This window comes from Delphinus delphis, chromosome 14, assembly GCF_949987515.2.
Source record: "Delphinus delphis chromosome 14, mDelDel1.2, whole genome shotgun sequence".
Lineage (NCBI taxonomy): Eukaryota > Metazoa > Chordata > Mammalia > Artiodactyla > Delphinidae > Delphinus > Delphinus delphis.
In genome coordinates, this window is record NC_082696.1 from 83153619 (window position 1) to 83171442 (window position 17824).

A 17824-nucleotide genomic window follows, 5' to 3' on the forward strand; every position below is an offset into this window, starting at 1 on the left:
GTTTCGGGCAAGAGTTCATCTACTCATTCTCCTCCAATGCCAAGTCTTGACTTTCCCAAGACACAAAAGGGAAGAAAGGATGTGTTTATTTTCAAACTGCTTCTCTGACCGACATGGAGTGGAAGCTTGTTATGCAGTGATTCATTGTACTTCTGGTCTTCATCTACAGATGAGGAAAGCTAGAGCTGAACACAATTGAAGTCATACTTTAATTCACTATGGGCAGCCAAAAACTTAGTGTTCCATTACTTAAAAACTGCATTAAGAGAACCGACCACTTCTGCATTTCTCATGCATTAATCTTAATATTGTTTTTGTACAGACTACATTAAAAAAAAAAAAAGCAACGGCATAGAGGTGATCTCCCTTTCACAGACAAAGAAAATGTGATTCACAGATACGAAGCAAATTGCCTAAGGTCACAAAGTTGGCAGAAGGCAGGGCTGGGAATCAGACTAAAAGGTTTGAATGTGCAGCTCAAACTGTCACAGCTTCTGCTGACATAGGAAAAAGCAAAAAGAAAACAACAAAGGAACAGTGTTTTCCTAGGGACAGATCAGTCTTACCTAAAAACGCCAAGTCCAACAATCCAACCAACAATCTGTGATATTTATTAATACAGGACAGGACCATTATTTCACATGCACACTTGCCAATGAACTAAACTAAAAGACTTAATCAAATTTACAAGTTAATATTGTCAATGACAATAATAACAATATTTCTGGATGCCCCTCTTCATTTTCTTAATGGCTCTCATATATAGTACAGCTTTACTTGCCATACAATCCTATGAGCTTCAGATGCCCAATTTTATTTTTGTAACTGAGCTAACTGAAACTCTTTCTGAGGGATGATGTGACCTGCCTGAAGTCAAGGCACATCTCATCCAGAAGGCAGCTATTCAGTCTTCTCAGTGCTCTTCCAAATACAAAGGACTCTAGAGAATTAAAGAAAATCTAAAGCCATGTTGCCAATTCTCTTGTTTATAATGGCAAAAGTAAAAGTTTCAGAAAAGCCAAAGTAAAAAAGGATGATCTTTTGAAAAATATTATATGGATTTATATTTGATTGATATTTTCTTACAGTAAGCCTTAGAATAAATGTTACCAAGCAGGCAGCAAGCAAGTTATTTTTCCAGGAGATCTGACTCTGCTCAGAAGGAAAAAGGGATTTGTTGCAGGCCAAGATGTAGGTTAGCAGTTTGCTTCATTTTAACATGTATACCAACCCTAAGAAATCAGGATATAGATTTTAACTTGTCTTAACCAATAAAATGTGACTCCATTTAAACCGTAATGTTATGGAGAAACGACTAGCCCAAAGGGACACAAATATTTTCAGGAAAATACACAGAAGATGAAGTTGCTGAGGTGGACAAAATACAATCAGCACAGCTTTCTGACTAGAGGGGCCCCAGGTCTTCCGGAGAACATCATTTGGGGCAATCACCCTTTGCCAAACAATCTGTGAATATCACTGGCTAGTCTGTTTTAAGAGAAAAACGATGATGTTGGGAACAGAGTGACTCACTTCTGAAATGACGAGGAAAGGAGAACAGATACGGCACCTTAACTCAGACTGTTTTTCTCAGGAATGTGAGGCTTCAGAGGGAAGAAAGAATGAAAGATACAGTGCATTTCTCCAGACTACATGACCCAGGAGGCAGTTTACTTTCTTTGAGGTCATTTAAATAAATTGATTACTTTTTTATTACAAATCAAAATTTTATTTGTTGCCTAAAGAAATCTCATGCAGTAAAGGGTTCCAGAATCATCCAATTACTGAAAGGTGACATTTATTGAGCCTGTACTACACAGTCCAAGAATCATGTTAACTTTTTACACTAATGACCTCATTCAATCTCTCGATTACCTCACTACAATAATCACCTCTTCACTGACAAGAAACCGAGGTTTAGAGAGATGCATAATGTTCTCTGCTAGAAATGGAGAAACTGACGGTTTCCCCAGTGGCGCAGTGGTTGAGAGTCCGCCTGCCACTGCAGGGGACACGGGTTCGTGCCCCGGTCCGGGAAGATCCCACGTGCTGCGTAGCGGTTGGGCCCGTGAGCCGTGGCCGCTGAGCCTGCGCGTCCGCAGCCTGTGCTCCGCAGCGGGAGAGGCCACAATGGTGAGAGGCCCAAGAATTTGAAAGAGTGTTAATTTGTTATGACATAATATATATGAATTTTTCAGAAATGGAAAAGTTAAATTATTCACTTTTTTGAACTGACATTTATTTTCAACTTTTAGAAACTTGCTTGGCAAATGATTTACTCTTATATCCTAAGTAAAACTTTAATTTCTGATCTCCAAGAAGATCCACAGAATACTGTTCTGAATGTATCTGTTAAAAGGACTCCAAGAGCATTTTCAAACATATCAATATAAATGTTAAAGCTTCCCTTGCAAACGGTATCTTTATTCTTCATCATTCCTGTGATCTTCTCATAAGTCACTCTAGGTAGATTTATATTTATTAAATATTTAGTTAATTAATGCAGTTTAGCAGCGAATATATTCTCAAACTATTGAAAAACGTTCATCTTTTCAAATCATATTGCATGTAATACCTGTGAGAACTTAATGTCACAGATTCATGCATAAGTGACTGGGTGTGTGTGTGTCCCACAGATCAGATATAAAACACGTGGGAAGGAAACTGACAATTCAATGCCTACCTGGATTTTCTTCAGAACATGATATAAAATGAAAAAAACAAGAGAAAGTGTTTGTGTTCATTTTTGTTTTAATTTCTCAGTTGCTCGATGTTCTGTATAGCCCTGTTGGAATCCTGAAGTGTGTCTCTTATAATTAATGAGCATATTATAATCCAAACTTGAGAACAGGAGAGGCAGGGAAATAATGCAAGGCTCAGCCCAGTGTAACAAAACTTGCCCATGTACCATCAACATTCACTCCTGCTAAGGAACGCTCAGAGGTGTGTTCAAAGTTCACATCAGCTCACTGTTCCCTCCCACCTCTCCTGGAAAGGAACAAGGCTTCTCAATGTGGCAAAAGCCTACCTACTCAAACGGGAGGTTAATTATTACTACATAATTAACCTCGCTATAGAAAACTGTTAAGATTAATGAAGCAGTGATTATAAGCTCCCCTTGAACTACCCTAGAAATATTTGTTTACCACAAACACCTACATGTATATTGATAACAGATTCTCTACAAATTATTGCAATATGAGATCTAGGTAAACACATATAAATCATAGCCTATGTATCTGAAAAAAAAACAAGTAAGAAAGGAGAAAGAGGAAGAGGGGAAGGAGGGGGACGGAGGGAAGGAAGAATTAAGATAAAGAAAAGAAGGAAAGATCAAGGACAGGGATCAGAACAAGTTTCTACCTTTCAGCAAGAACTGCCATGCCAAAATGAACCCTTCCACCTTAGTTCTTTGACAATCATAACTCGGCAAGAGACCATGATACACTCTCTAATCTGGGTGAGTTGAAAATATAGAAAAACCCAATAACTTTAAAAATATGTCAGAAGAACCGTCTCTTGTAATCTAAACATACACTGATTGTAGTTAATTTAGTATTAATTTTAATTAGGCTAAAACAAGTAAATACTGATAAATACTACCTAAAATGAGGTCCAGAGTGTTGCTAACAATAAGTACAAATTCAGCTACCCCAGAGTACACTGTAGAAAATGCAGGTAGGTGAGTTCCTCTCCGCAAAACATCACAGACCTGTCTGGTCACCACATCATCACAGCTCAATTACAGAACACACCACCAATGTAACTCTTCACCTTTTAGCGCCCTCATTAGCACCACTGTGCCCCAATCCTCCCTAACTGGACACTGTATCAGCTAGAATATGCTAGGTTAGGCTGCAGGAACAAAGACAAACTCCAAATCCCCAGTGTCTCAAAACAGAAAAGGTCCTTCCTGGCTCAGTCTTCAGGACCATCACAGATCAGCAAGGGCATGGGGAGGGGGCTCCTCTCCTTTCACACATTCAAGGATGCAGGCTGACACGGGAGGCCCTTCTCTCTGGCACAGGTCTCCCTGCCAGAGGTCAAGTGACCTTGGTGGTCTGACTCCAGCAATGAAATGACCCAGCTCAGAGGTAAGGAGTGCCACTGCTCTTCACAACTCATTGGCCAGAGCGGGTCACATGACCTCATCCAACCACAACTGGTCCAGAAAACAATCCCTACCTGTGCCCAGAATGGTGGAAGGCTGGGACTATTGGAAGAGCACTAATAACACCTCAACTATCCACGCATGACTATGGAATGGCAACGCTAACATGCTTTCGGTTGTTGTTTTAATAACCTGCTTCAGTTGTGCATATCCATTACGTGTGAACCATCAAAGGAACTCAAAATAAATCTCATGCCCTAATAACTCTAGTTTATTCCAAGAAGTTTGACCTTTTGCAACTGAACTATTTGGGGATTAACAAAACATTGAGGAAGAGAGTCAGAATGAACACCACCAAAATATAGTACATTTATAAAGATTTAACGTTAGGGCTTCTAACTGTTTATCAATTAAAATTAAAGATCCAAGGGGATTCTAAACCAATATTCATTTTTATCTAGGTAAACTCTAGTCTGTGAGCAAGAGGTATGATCGGGATAAGCGTATTTGCAGGTTTGGGAACTCCGGGTGGAAGAAGTTTGGAATACAGATGACGAGACAGAACGATGGAGAATTGGGGTGTTCATCCTGAAATCCCACATGCAGCCCCAGGACGAACTGACTCCAGAGAGACCATGAGGGAAGTGTTCACAGGACTGGCACTAGGGATGGGTCATGAACAGGTCTCTCATTCCACAAGTTTGACAGACAGGAGAAGGGGGGCAGTCTCACCTCTGGAGACCCTTTAGGCTAGGCTCTGAGCCTCCTGTCCACCTCAACGAAAGTAGCTCTATTTTTTTGTTTTGTTTTGTTTTTTGTTTTTGCGGTACGCGGGCCTCTCACTGTTGTGGCCTCTCCCGTTGCGGAGCACAGGCTCTGGACAGGCAGGCTCAGCGGCCATGGCTCACGGGCGCAGCTGCTCCGCGGCATGTGGGATCCTCCCGGACCGGGGCACGAACCCGCGGCTCCTGCATCGGCAGGCAGACTCCCAACCACTGCGCCACCAGGGAAGCCCGCAGCTCTATTTTTAAAAATCTTTTTTTTAATATACTGTCGTTTATTTAGAAAAAGAGTTTCCACTGCTAAGGGGAAAAAAAAAAAGCTGTATTAATTCACATCCTACACGTACTTATTTCTTTTGCATTAATCAGTTCTTGCTACTTAGTGGATTAACTTCTAGTCAGCTCCACCTCTGTGGTTTCTCTGGCCTAAGGATGCAGAGACCAGTGGCAAGGACATGTAATATTCATTATTGCCTAGAACTCATTTATGCCCTTCATCACCAACCGAACACCAAAATATAGTCATCAGAAAACTCCAGGAAAACCACTAAACAGAAGCCATACATTTTTAAGAAAATGGATTGTTACTATATTACAAGCTAAGGAAGGCATTAAAGTTCTATGCTGTACAAATGGAACAATGGTTCTTCCTGGCATTTACTTCAGATGGAAGAGCTGCACTTGGTTAATTTCTCAGGCACCACTTAAAAAATATACAGTGTTTGCCCTCTTAAGTTACAAAAACCAAGGCCAGCCAGAGAGCTGACCACAGGCTGACATTTCTGTAAAGGAAGCTGACCTCTCTGGGAATCCAAAATAAACTGGAATTTCTCAGCCTACAGTGCAGAAATAGATCTTTGAAAATTTTCCAGATTTATGTGGAAAGATTATATAAACAGATTTCTGTCTTCCCAAGGTGCCCTCTTTTCCACATTACAATTATTATGAGCCAACATTAGAAGAAATATTTCCAAAAGCATCCACTGTATAATAAATATTTGTTATGTACCACTATTCAGAAAACAGAAGGTCAGAAAAAAAAAAAAGGGTTAGCCCCTTTGTTTTTTTGAAGTTACTTTTCTTTTTGCCTCTCAGGACACCTCCTTGATGTGAAAGGCCACCTCAAGACCAACACAGTTAAGAGTTAAAAATTGCAATTTTCTTAATGAAATTATAAGGGCAAACTTAACTGCCTTGGTTTCTTTTTTTGCAATGAAACGAAAGAAAAAATGCCTTGTGTGAGTCTTGTTGGGTTTTTCATTGTTTTTGTCTTTGCTTTCAGGGGTATAGTGAAATCAACAGGCAAAATGATACTTATATTAGCAACTGAAATTCTGTTTTCATTTTATATTTCCATTATTATAATCATATAAAATTAAAACTAAATAGTAATCTGTCAGGATTTTTTTACGTTTTATATGCGAGCCTTGAAACTACCAACTTACAAAACTTTCTTTGAATACCCAGGCCAGTTTAAATGTTCTGCGGTCACATCAACACTGAAAAATTGTATGGAAGATGTATATGAATGTATACATGTTATGTGATTTTAAAACAAGCTAAGTAATCAACGAACCAACAGGTAAATATAGAAGAACTCTTGGAGGAGGGCCTAAACTCAATGGAGTTACGAAGATGAACACATATTGATCCTGAGTTAGGACCAAGTATAAAAAATACCACATCAACTGAGCTTTAAAAAATGACTGACTGGTTTTCACTTTCATTAACTCAATTCTTTAAATTATTATTATGTATTTATTTATTTAATAGGGCTGGCCCATATGCCAATCTCCAAAAGGGCTAATCATTACATAAGACCTTTAGCACATTAAAAGGAAGGATCAAAAGATCAAAACTTAAAATGCTGATTTCAGACCAATCCCAAAGTAATTAGAAATCACCTCACCACCAAAATCATACACCCCTGTACCAGTCAGGATCCTAGTAAGAAACAGACAGTGTCCTCAAGTTCAGTAATTTGAAAAGAGCACAAGGCATGGATAGAGGCTGGAGAAACCAAGGAGACAAGAGTACAGTCCTGGGGTGAGAATCAGGGGGCAGGCAGGCCTCAGGAGTGAGAGGAGAGAGGGGTCTCCAGAGAGCCCAGGGGAAGGACACCCCACAGGAGCCGTGACCTTCAGTACAGGGAGGGGACCCTGACCTCACTGCCCCAACCTACAGCAGTATTTCTCAGTGCACCATGGGATAACAAAAAAAATGTGACCTGTTATTTCTTTAAAACACAGATTGCCCTAGAGAAATAATGAAATGAAAATCCAAGACAGACCTTGATAAATCATTTTCCTAAATCTGGACAGACTCTGCACTTGAAACACATTTCTCTTTAAATTTAATGAGCTTAGACTGAAAATCAATCGTTTTTTGAGACCTGCATCACATTTGTTTAAATAATATAGGACAAAAAAAAAATCTAATGAATGAAAGCTCTGATTTGTACAGACTAGTCTGTATTCAGTAGTCTAGCAAAGTATACTCTGATTATTGTCTTGGCTGGATACCAGGTAATTTTTTTAAAATAATTAGAACTATCCCACCATCCTAAATGACTGTGTCTCTTTTACATTATAGAAATGGCATTAAATATAAACTCCAAGAACACTTATGTTCAGCTGAAATAATGTTCCCATGATACATCTGCAGATTGGGATTCCTTTAATTAGGTAAGATTTGGACTAAGCTAATGCCTAAAGCCCCTTATGAATCTGAGAATTTGTGATTCAGATTCAAGTGTTCCAGAAAGAGTGAGAAAACTCACAGCTTTGAAATTCTGTAGTTTTTCATTTGAACCAATTTGTATTAAAATTTTTAAAGAAAGGAAAGCCATGGTCGGTCTTCAGGGTATAAGCAGCCCATGTTGATAACAGGTGTCTCACACAGTTACTGCCTAAGTAAAGCAATTTGTGCCACAGACTTTGTAAACTGGAAAGCACTTTCTCAACGGCAGGTTTCATTATACTCTTTTAATTTATAAAACGTTTACTAAACCACTTTACGTCTTTATTTTCTTAAGAGCGATATGTAGATGAAGCTTCTCTTTAAAAATAGTTTATTAGAGAACAAATTATCCTTATTTATATATGCAAGCATAGAACTTAATTTTTAAATAAATTTTTAAATTTTATCAAATGTTTAAACATTATTTTAAAATGGAGGAACACCAGTAGACATGTCATGAAATAAATACTCTAAACCATTCACCCAAGATGAACTACCCAGGAGAGCAAATATTTCTGTGACATTTCGATCACCTTCACATATTTATTGCTAAAAAGTAATTCACCAAGGTAACTTTCTCTGGTTGATTCCACAACTGTTTTAATGCTTTGGATTATGTCTAAGTGCGTGTAAACTGCATTCTCAACATTGTAATCTGGTTCCATCAGTGTTCCAATGTCTTATCCATGCACCCATTTGCTCAGTTTTCCCAAACAACTCTGTCTCCAAAGAAACTTGTTATCTAGAACAAATAATTTGAGACTGTAATAGCCAAGATTAGGTTAGCAGCTAAATTAGTTCACTTAACATGGCAGAAACCAAAGAGTAACCATTTGGCCTTCGTATTTTACAACATGTTCCAATCATAAGGAATGTGTCGTAAGGCAGGGGTCCCCAACGCCCGGGCCGAGGACAGGTGCCGGTCAGAGGCCTGTTAGTTAGTGGGCCACACAGCAGGAGGCGAGTGGCCGGCCAGCGAGCGAACCCCATCGCTTGCATTACTGCCTGAACCATACCTTCCCCCAGCCCCGACCGTGGAAAGACTGTCTGCCACGAAACCTGTCCCTGGTGCCAACAAGGTTGGGGACCGCTGTCGTAAGGGGTTGGTTATGAGGAAAATGCGAAAATGCACATCAGCAAACATGTCGGATTTCAGAAAAGACACCTATTCAGGGAATTAGTTTTGAGAGAAATAGCTCTCAAATACATTAGTAAATACTAATGTATTTACTATGCATTTGTTACTTAATTGCACTTTCTTTGCAAATTAGAAATATATTACTTATTATTATTTAATATAAATATATTATATCTATAATAAAAATAATTATATAATAAATATATTACTTTTCTATTTATAATATATTATAAATATATTTATAATAATAAATAATATATTACTTTATTATTATAAAGGTTAATTATTATTAACCTTTATCAGATATGTAGCTGGTCATTCTCTGCATGTGAGCAAAATTCCTGAATGACAGTTGAAAGATAATTGAACATACAGCATTTAGCATTTAATTGAACATACAACAGTTAGCATTTTATGGAGTCTTATAGATGGCATTCTGTAATTCTGCTTTAAGAAAATATCAGAAGCTGCAAATGAGTAGTAACAAAATTTTTAAATCTTCTTTTCAATACCTGAATATGCAAGCCTTTGGGGGACTCTTAGGGCTCATTGGCCTATAACAACTGATCATAATTCAGTGGGAAAAAAAATGCCAAAAAAGTTCTACTTTTTTCCAAATGATTTAATATAGGCTTAATGTTTCAAGATAATTCCTTTACAAAACAGATCTCAAAACATGAACTTAACTTTGCATAATGCAGCAGAGTAAAATACTTGGAAACTGTTTAATTTACATTTAAATTTTACAGACTTTACAAAGGATCAGCAATGATATCCAAAGGACAGCTTCCTAGCCCTGGGATGTCTCGCAGCACTAGCTTGGTCTATTTGATGTATTAGTCATGCCACCATCAGCACAAAGGTATTGAAATGGGACCTTTTCTTTTCTTTTTCTTTTTTTTTTTTTTGCGGTACGCTGGCCTCTCACTGTTGTGGCCTCTCCTGTTGCGGGGCACAGGCTCCGGACGCGCAGGCTCAGCGGCCATGGCTCACGGGCCCAGCCGCTCCGCGGCATGTGGTATCTTCCCAGACCAGGGCACAAACCCGTGTCCCCCACATCGGCAGGCGGACTCTCAACCACTGCGCCACCAGGGAAGCCCGGGACCTTTTCTTTATATAATACAAAACAGACATAACTTCAAGATGTTTAATGACCCTTTGTTAAATGCCCTAAATTCCTAAAAAAGTTCAAATAATTAAATGGCAACCTACTTCATTATATTATCAATCCTCCATCATTTGTAGCTAAAAGATAATAAAAAAGAGGTTTCAAAAACTGAATTGAGGGCCTAATATAACTCGAGCATTTGACTAAGTGTCTTTCATGTGCAATCTCATTTAATACAACACGCCACTACAGTATAGATTGCTGAGTCAAGCTCAGTAAGCACAGTCTCTTGTCAAAGATGCTACGAGGTGGCTGAGTCACTCTCAGGGCCCAAGTGCATCTTACACCAAAATACACCTTTCATTTCAATGAAGTGACCACAGTTAGAAAAACTGAACACACCTCTCTGATTTGTATTAGTTAATTGAATTAGTAAGACATTTCCACAGGGCTGACAGGAACTAAAATATTCCAAGCCATTAATTTTATTCATTTTGTTTTTATTACTACATAATGTCATATCCTGTTCTTCTGTACCCTGAGGAATAAGCATTACTAGCAACCCAAGAAGAGAAGTAGTTGACACAGCAGAACACAGTTCTGAGGTGGACATACAGGTTTAAAACTGGCTCTCTCTGTTCAGAATCTTTAAACCCAGCTCGTGGTATTTTGAAAAAGTAAGAAAGGCTGATTTTTGAACAAACATTGATTTTCGATCCAAGGGCCAGATGACTTTTACAGGAAATACATATCAAAGTGACTCTAAAGAAACCTATATTCTATAAAAGTATTCCGTTTAACAATAAAATCACTTCTATTAGGAAATGAAGCATAGGAATGCATGAAGCTAGATTCTAAGTAAAGTAAAATTCCCATCTCAATTTTGAAGAAAACCAATCTACGGCACATTTATCTACAGCCACCAATAAAACTGTAACGGGGAAGAACCAAATCTGACTCCATGTTGGATCTGTTTCTTTTACTTTAACCTTTGCCTTCCTTTGCTGCTTTTGTTCTCTAAAAGGACACCGTTTATACATAATGGCCTGCCTCAGGGAACCCTGCCCCTCTGCCTGAATGTTAAACCAAAGTGCCTTTGTTCAGGGAAGCATCCTGACCCTGTCCACCGGTGGATGGCTGCAAGAAAGAAGAAATTAGCACCTCCCTTCCTCGAGGCTGGCCGTTCCAGGGGATATTTGCAAGACTTATGGCCTTTTTACTTTACTTCCTCATCTCCTCCCCCTCTCTGTGCTATAAAAGAAACTGGCATCCAAACCCCAATAAGGTGGTTATTTTGAGACTTTAGTCTGCCATCTTCTTGGTCTGTCAGCTTTCCAAATAAAGTCATATTCCTTGTCTCAACACCTCGTCTCCGATGTATTGCCCTGTCATGCAGCAAGCAGAGAGAGCCTGGACTCAGTAACAAAACCTGCCTGACACACGTGCATACACAAACATTTTCTTGTTACTATTTTAATTTACTGTCTACGAAAAGAATGTTGCCATATGATGGAATTTTTATTAATACTATATATCTGAGTCACTTCCTAAACTGTTTGACAAAATTCTACAATGGCAAAAGTAAAAATTAGGGCATCTTACTTGGCCAGGCCTACAATTTTAGTAATATTATACTATTACTATATGTATAGATTACAACGTAAGTAAAAGGAGTAGGTAACAGAAGCACTGAACTTGACCTGCAAGTATTCTTCCTCTTTCTCGGAAAGAGTTTGCATACGCTTCTCTTCAAATTGTGGAAGAAAAGATTTGGGAAATGTCATTTCTGGAGAAGTAATGCTAGAGCCAGAAGAAAGAAATGTCGATGGAAATGAAGGCAATTAAACAGATAGAAATTTGGCAAATTTTCTTACCCCTGTTTTTGCAGACAGCTGTGTATAGAAAGTTTTATTTATCATTAATCTAATCTATTAAAATAAACACATAGGTAATTAAGACTATTTCTCAATGACTCCATTCTTCTTGTTCTTTTAAAAATGTTATTAAACAATACCTTGAGATAAGGTATTGTTATATAAATAATACATTAATGGAACTGGAAATGCTATAAATGGTAGCCGTCTCAATTTATTGCTATCTTTCCTATTGAGTTGTTTTGTTTTGTTCATTTAACATTCGTTTCAACCAATATTTATTGAAGGTCTGTTTAGACTGTGCTAGACTACTGGAAGACCAAGTCTGTACACTTGAAGAACTCGCAAGACTAGTAGAGGAAGATGGAAAAAGAAATGGAAATATGCGCTAGAACAGAAGCACAGTATGTTCAAAGGGCTGTGGGTCCAGGCAAGGGGCAGGGCAAACTGTCACATACAACATACTCAGTAGATCTTTCTACATTCTGATAAAGAGTGTGGGATCACCGCATTTACAAAGGAAGTAAGATCAAAGGAGGGTAAAGAGGAAGGGGAAAGGTGGCTGAAGCAGTACTGAGGACAAAAACAGCAAAGGTAGAAAGAAATGAAAACACTTAAAATGAAACACACAAATTGCTCTAGACATGCAAATGCACACACAAACACAGGCTAGATTTCACACAGGCACATGATGAGACTTCCCTTGGGCGGCTGATTACCAAGGATTAGCAGAGGCAGAATGAAAAGACAAATAAGTGTGTGTGTTCAGATTTCCTGGAATCTATACAGGGATCCCAATCTCCCTTCACATAAGTAGCTCCATTGATGTAAGCAGGAAACAAAGGTTCCATTAAGGCTTATTATGTGATTTAGATATGCTGGTGTGGAATTTTTCTCTCCAAACTGTTTAAATTACTTATTTCAAGTGAAGTACTAAGAAATAAGATCATACATCACCTTTTATATTTTAGCTATATAGTCCAGAATCATCTTTGGTAAGAGTCCTATAAAACATATTAAAGACCTCATGAATCAAGGTCAGTCTTGCCCCATACTCATATCTGAAAACCAGGTAAATAGCAACGTTATTGGAGTTTTCTTTTAAAAATGGTTATATACACTGTATGTAGACAGCTTTTTTAAAACAACTGCCTGAAATAAGACAACATTATTTTTAAAAGGCTTCACTTTGTTGATTTACTTGGTTTTCAAAACTTCACGTAAAAATTGGGAAATGACAACAAAGTTTCTATAATCACATGGCACCCTCAAATATGTCAAATACAATCTTAAATAGGAAGACACTGAAATACACTAAAATCTCACACATTAATGAAGCATCACTCAGTAATTTACTTTTATAATGTATTCAAGATAAAATTTGCCATTGTTGGTGTTGTCACTTCAAACAGTGACAGTCATCTTATTATTTTCTGGCTATGAAATTCTTAAGTACCTGAATGTATTATTAACAAATATCTTAGTAGAAATCCTATCAATATCCCATTGCTGGGAGCCCATAGTTTCCTCAAATACTAACTAAATATGATAATTCCAGTGGACACATATTCCAAAATTTTCAGTATTTAGTATACCTTTGCCATCACTAACAGCATCACGTAAAAAAATTCTGAAGCTGCGTTTACTGAGTGTAAAGACCCTTCTGTCAACTTTATGCCACCTCTATGATATAATAAGCATCAAAATATTTCTACTCTAAGCTTCTGAGTCAGTACTTATTACAGTGAATAAAATGGGAGTCAAAAACCATGGAGAATAATTTTGTATATATTCCCCTGATGATTTACAGGATGGTTTATTTTTCATAGAAAATAGAAATCATAAAGTACTATAAAATATAAGTGGAATTTTTAAAACCCCATTTTAGAAGTTGGGATTACATGTTAACCAAATAAAGTAAAGACATTTTGTAATAAAATTAGATATGAGTAGCACAACTGTATGTAATTATTACATATAGCCCTCAAGCCCTGTGAATATCATTACGTGGTAGTGTACTTGAAATAGTATTAAATAATTCTTTCATAAGATTTTACATATCATTTATATCAACTATTTAAGATGTAATGTACTTTGCATAAATTTGACTAAGTTACGCATCTGCAGATTTTCACAGTCCTTTCCTACAATGCAGCTTAGCCTAAAAGGTCTTCTTTGAATGAGGGAAAGAGTGCTATACACATATTTTATAAGACTTACTTATAAATGCATCAGCTACAATTATGTCATCAGGAATTACTTATCGTTACCTTTCTGACTCAGAACACCTAAACAATTCAAGAGCACAAATGTAGAATACAGAGACTATAGGCTGTGCAATTTTACTGATACAGCATATATTCTTCCCCATTACATAAACTTTTCCTTGTCAGTTCTATTAACGTGCTAACAATTTTCATACAGTCTTTGAATGGTCTGTGGAGGTATTTCGTTCTCATTTCGCCAGCTAATTAGCCAAAAGAAATGTACGTTCTCCCCCATGATTTAAACATCTAATGTCTAAAATCAGTCTTATTCTTCGTCGTATACTAAAACGAATGGCCATCTAGTCCAAATTCTATAAATTCCATCATTGTCCTAACCCACATCTCATGATCATGACCAGCAAAATCTCTGAAAATCATGCTTAGTGTGCACACGACTTTGTTTTTTGTCACTTGTCACCATTCACAAAAAAGGGTTGTACACCTGGATTCTCTTTCCACTGTCATCTGCAGTCAATTTGATGATAAAATTTTAACTACTGAAGATACAGATTTTCTCAATTTTATTGGAACAGCAATAAAACAAACGAGCAAAAACTAGTTTCTGGTGTTAATTATCTTATTAGCCAGCTTGTAACATCACGCTTTCCTCGCGTACTGTAGCTTCTCATTCTAGGGGACATTAATTGGTTTTAAATGGTGTTAAATACCATCCCTGCAGTTGCAAGTGCTTCTTTGGGATTTATACTGGAGAAAAGAACTCCTGTAATTTAAAACCACTTTGCTTTCTTCAGTCACAGCTGTTAGGGAGACACTGACCTGTAGAAATCTTAAAGGTTTTTCACCCCTTTCCCAGTGCCATTAGTCTGCATTTATTTTCTAAGGCTTCTTTGCCCCTTGTGCCATGGCTCTTCCGTAACTCCCATCCCCCAAAATGCTTTCAGAAGAAAAATCACCGCTTTTCGCTGGTTAAGCCCTTTTCTCTCTCTTTCCCCACCCCCTGCCCCTTACAAAACCTTGGCTACCCTTAAAGAAAATTCTCCAACAACGTGTCAATTTTATATTGGCCACAAAGACAACTTCTGTTGGGAGAGGGGAGGAAAGAGGGACTGGAGCTTGGCTGTGCCTTTCCACAGACAGGGATCTTTGTGGCGATCGGAAAACACTTCCTGCATAAAAATTCAACACACTCTCTGGGTGCAGGGCTGGGGAGCAGAAGCGACTATGTACCAGCAGTGCCCTCAAACGAATGGAACGCATGCCCTAACCTTCCAAACCGGAAAGTCATTTTCTCTCAAAATGTGTCAGCTTTTTTGCCTTATTAAACATAATCCACTGTCTCAGATCCCGGGGCAGCTCCCCCTCCAGCGTCTGGGTGAAAGCTGTAAATCACTCCTGTACTTTCTCTCCTTCCTCTGCATCTCTCCTTCCTGTTGCACTGTTTTTGCATCTAGCTCGGCTCTGAGGAGCTCCCGTTCCTCGTGGGTACCCGCGAACGGGATACCAGGTCTTGCAGGACCCGCCTGTGTTAATTCCGCCCCCTCCCCCTGCCACGTGACTTCACTGCCCGGAGACCCGAGTCTGCACCCCCAGTGAGCTTCCCTGGACGAAAAACCCGGCACGTGGGCTCCTTCCCAGGCCTGGGGAGGAGGGGCACCCTCGCCCTCCTGTGTCGCCAAGTCATTTGGTCCACACAGACTTGCCACTGAGTTTGTGTCACCTTTCGGTCACGAAGCCCCAAGTTCCAACCTGGAAAGGGGTCACGGAAGGGAGGGTGGGCCGGAGGTGAAGGGAGAAGTCTACAGATCCATTCACAGGTGTGTGTGTGTGTGTGTGTGTGTGTGTGTGTGTGTGTGTGTCCGTCTCCCAGAGGGGCTGCAGCCTAATAAAGCGCCCCCCACCCATCCCTCCTCACCGACCTCCGGCGCAAACTGGCTCCACGTTTTAGCATCTCATTTCCCCTGAACATGCCACTCGCACCGGGCGTCAGGTTGCTGAGCGCTATCCCATCCTCCCCGCCCCATCTCTCAAATCTTGAAACGTAAAACTAGCTTTAGGAAGATCACAAGTCAAATCAATCCAAGGGTGACAGAGGAAAGGGGCAAGGGTTGGGCCGGTGTGTGACACAGCACGTTTTAACTCCATCCCCCGGCACCACTCCCCGCCCAGCTCCCCCTCTCGGCCGGCGCTTACCTTCTTTGGGCGGTCGCTTGGCCTCCCTGGTAAGATTGCAGACCTGGGTGGTCTGCAGCTCTTGGGTCAGGCAGCCCTCGGTCTGCTCATTCAGGGGTAACACCACGTTATTTAACAAAACCAGCGACTGGTCGTCGATTCCCCACTCTCCCAAGTGCTGAGGGCAGGTGCATTTTGTATACATGATCCCGCAGGTCTCTGTTCTCCCATTTTCTGATTTCAAGCAGCTCTCCAACCAAGTGCATAATACGTGGCAACCAAACTGGCTTGGGCTCACCTTGTTCAATACCAAAAACTCAAAAAAAGATTTCTGATCTTCTTCCCCTTTTTTCTGTAATCCTGGGAAATCGGTTGGAAAGACCCGACGTATTTGAATAAAATTTTTATCATACTGTAGAAAAACGAAAGCATTCTTGGATTCGCAGAGTTGCATTATAGAATGATTCTTTCTTAAAAGATCCTTGATTTTTTCATGGGAAAAATGATCAAACTGATAAGCCAAGAGGGAAAAGTTAGAGCAGCTAAGGTCCTTTTTGGAAAATTTCAGGTAAATGCTATATTTGGTTGGATCTGGATTTTCCAGCGTCCAAGTGCAGTTTGTAAAGTTTTTGGGAAACATTTCACTTACAGAATACGATCCATAAATGACTCCTTTCACCAAAGTTGAACACCAGAAGTCTTGGGCAGCATTAAATCCAAACATAACCAGGAGATAGGTGGAAAATATATAAATCAGCAGGTTACGAACAGCCTTCATCCTATGTCATTTGGCCTGTAAAGATGGCAATGAAAGAAAAATGCAAGTAGGAGTCTACGCGCATCGAAAAAAAGAAACTCCTTTCAATATCACAGCCAGCTGTTTTCAAGATTTCAGTAAAAAACCCTTTTTAAAAGAAGGGCAGGTAATTTTTATTTTATAACGCACGAAAATTATCTGTTGCTGTGTGAACAGCGCCCTCACGTGGTCATTCACAGTGGCCAAATTCCCTACATTCAATATAAGAATAATATTCAATAGATTATTAATAGGAATGCTCTTAATTTATCTACCAAGATTTCCTTCAAGTGCGTGGTGATTCTACTGAAAGAAGAGGAAATTTTTGTTTTTTTTTAATGTAACAGCCTAAATGTTAATTTTTGAGATATTTTTAAGCAGCCTATACAAACCTTTTCTCCCCCCTTAGCCCTCTGCCTGCAGTAAACAACACCACACAAAATCTAATCTGATAATCAGAGAACAGCTATCGGCATATTATTTTTTTTCTTTTAAATGTGAAAAGCAATTATGATCCATGATAGCCTCAATTTTAAAAGCACAAATGATAATTTGTTGCAGCTGAAACATCATCACCCAAATCATCTTCGCAGGGGCCACTGGGTGAACTGGTGGGAAATTCCTGTGCAAAAATACAGGTATTCGTGTGGATTAACAGAATTTGTAAACCATCATCCAAGAAAGGGCAGATACATAGGGAAGACCTGCTTTTGGACATTATCATTGAGAAGGCAGTCATTTCAATGTGACATGCCCTCTTGGGATATATAAAGTAGACCACTATATTAATATCTGTATCCAAAGGCGATGTCCGTGAAAAATCCCAGAACAACAGTAACTGAGTTGGTTTCAGCTTTATTTTTTTTTTTTAATAGGGCT

At 39.0% G+C, this 17824-nt stretch overlaps 1 protein-coding gene across 1 annotated transcript in view; it reads right to left on the reverse strand.

Annotated features, from left to right (window-relative positions):
* ADGRB3 (adhesion G protein-coupled receptor B3) overlaps nucleotides 1-16927 on the reverse strand; it is a 799562-nt gene extending 782635 nt beyond the window's left edge. Inside the window, exon 1 of the mRNA XM_060030408.1 lies at nucleotides 16171-16927. Within this exon, the coding sequence (XP_059886391.1) occupies nucleotides 16171-16927 (757 nt within the window). The remainder of the gene's footprint in view (nucleotides 1-16170) is intronic.
* Between the last annotated feature and the right edge of the window lie 897 nt (nucleotides 16928-17824).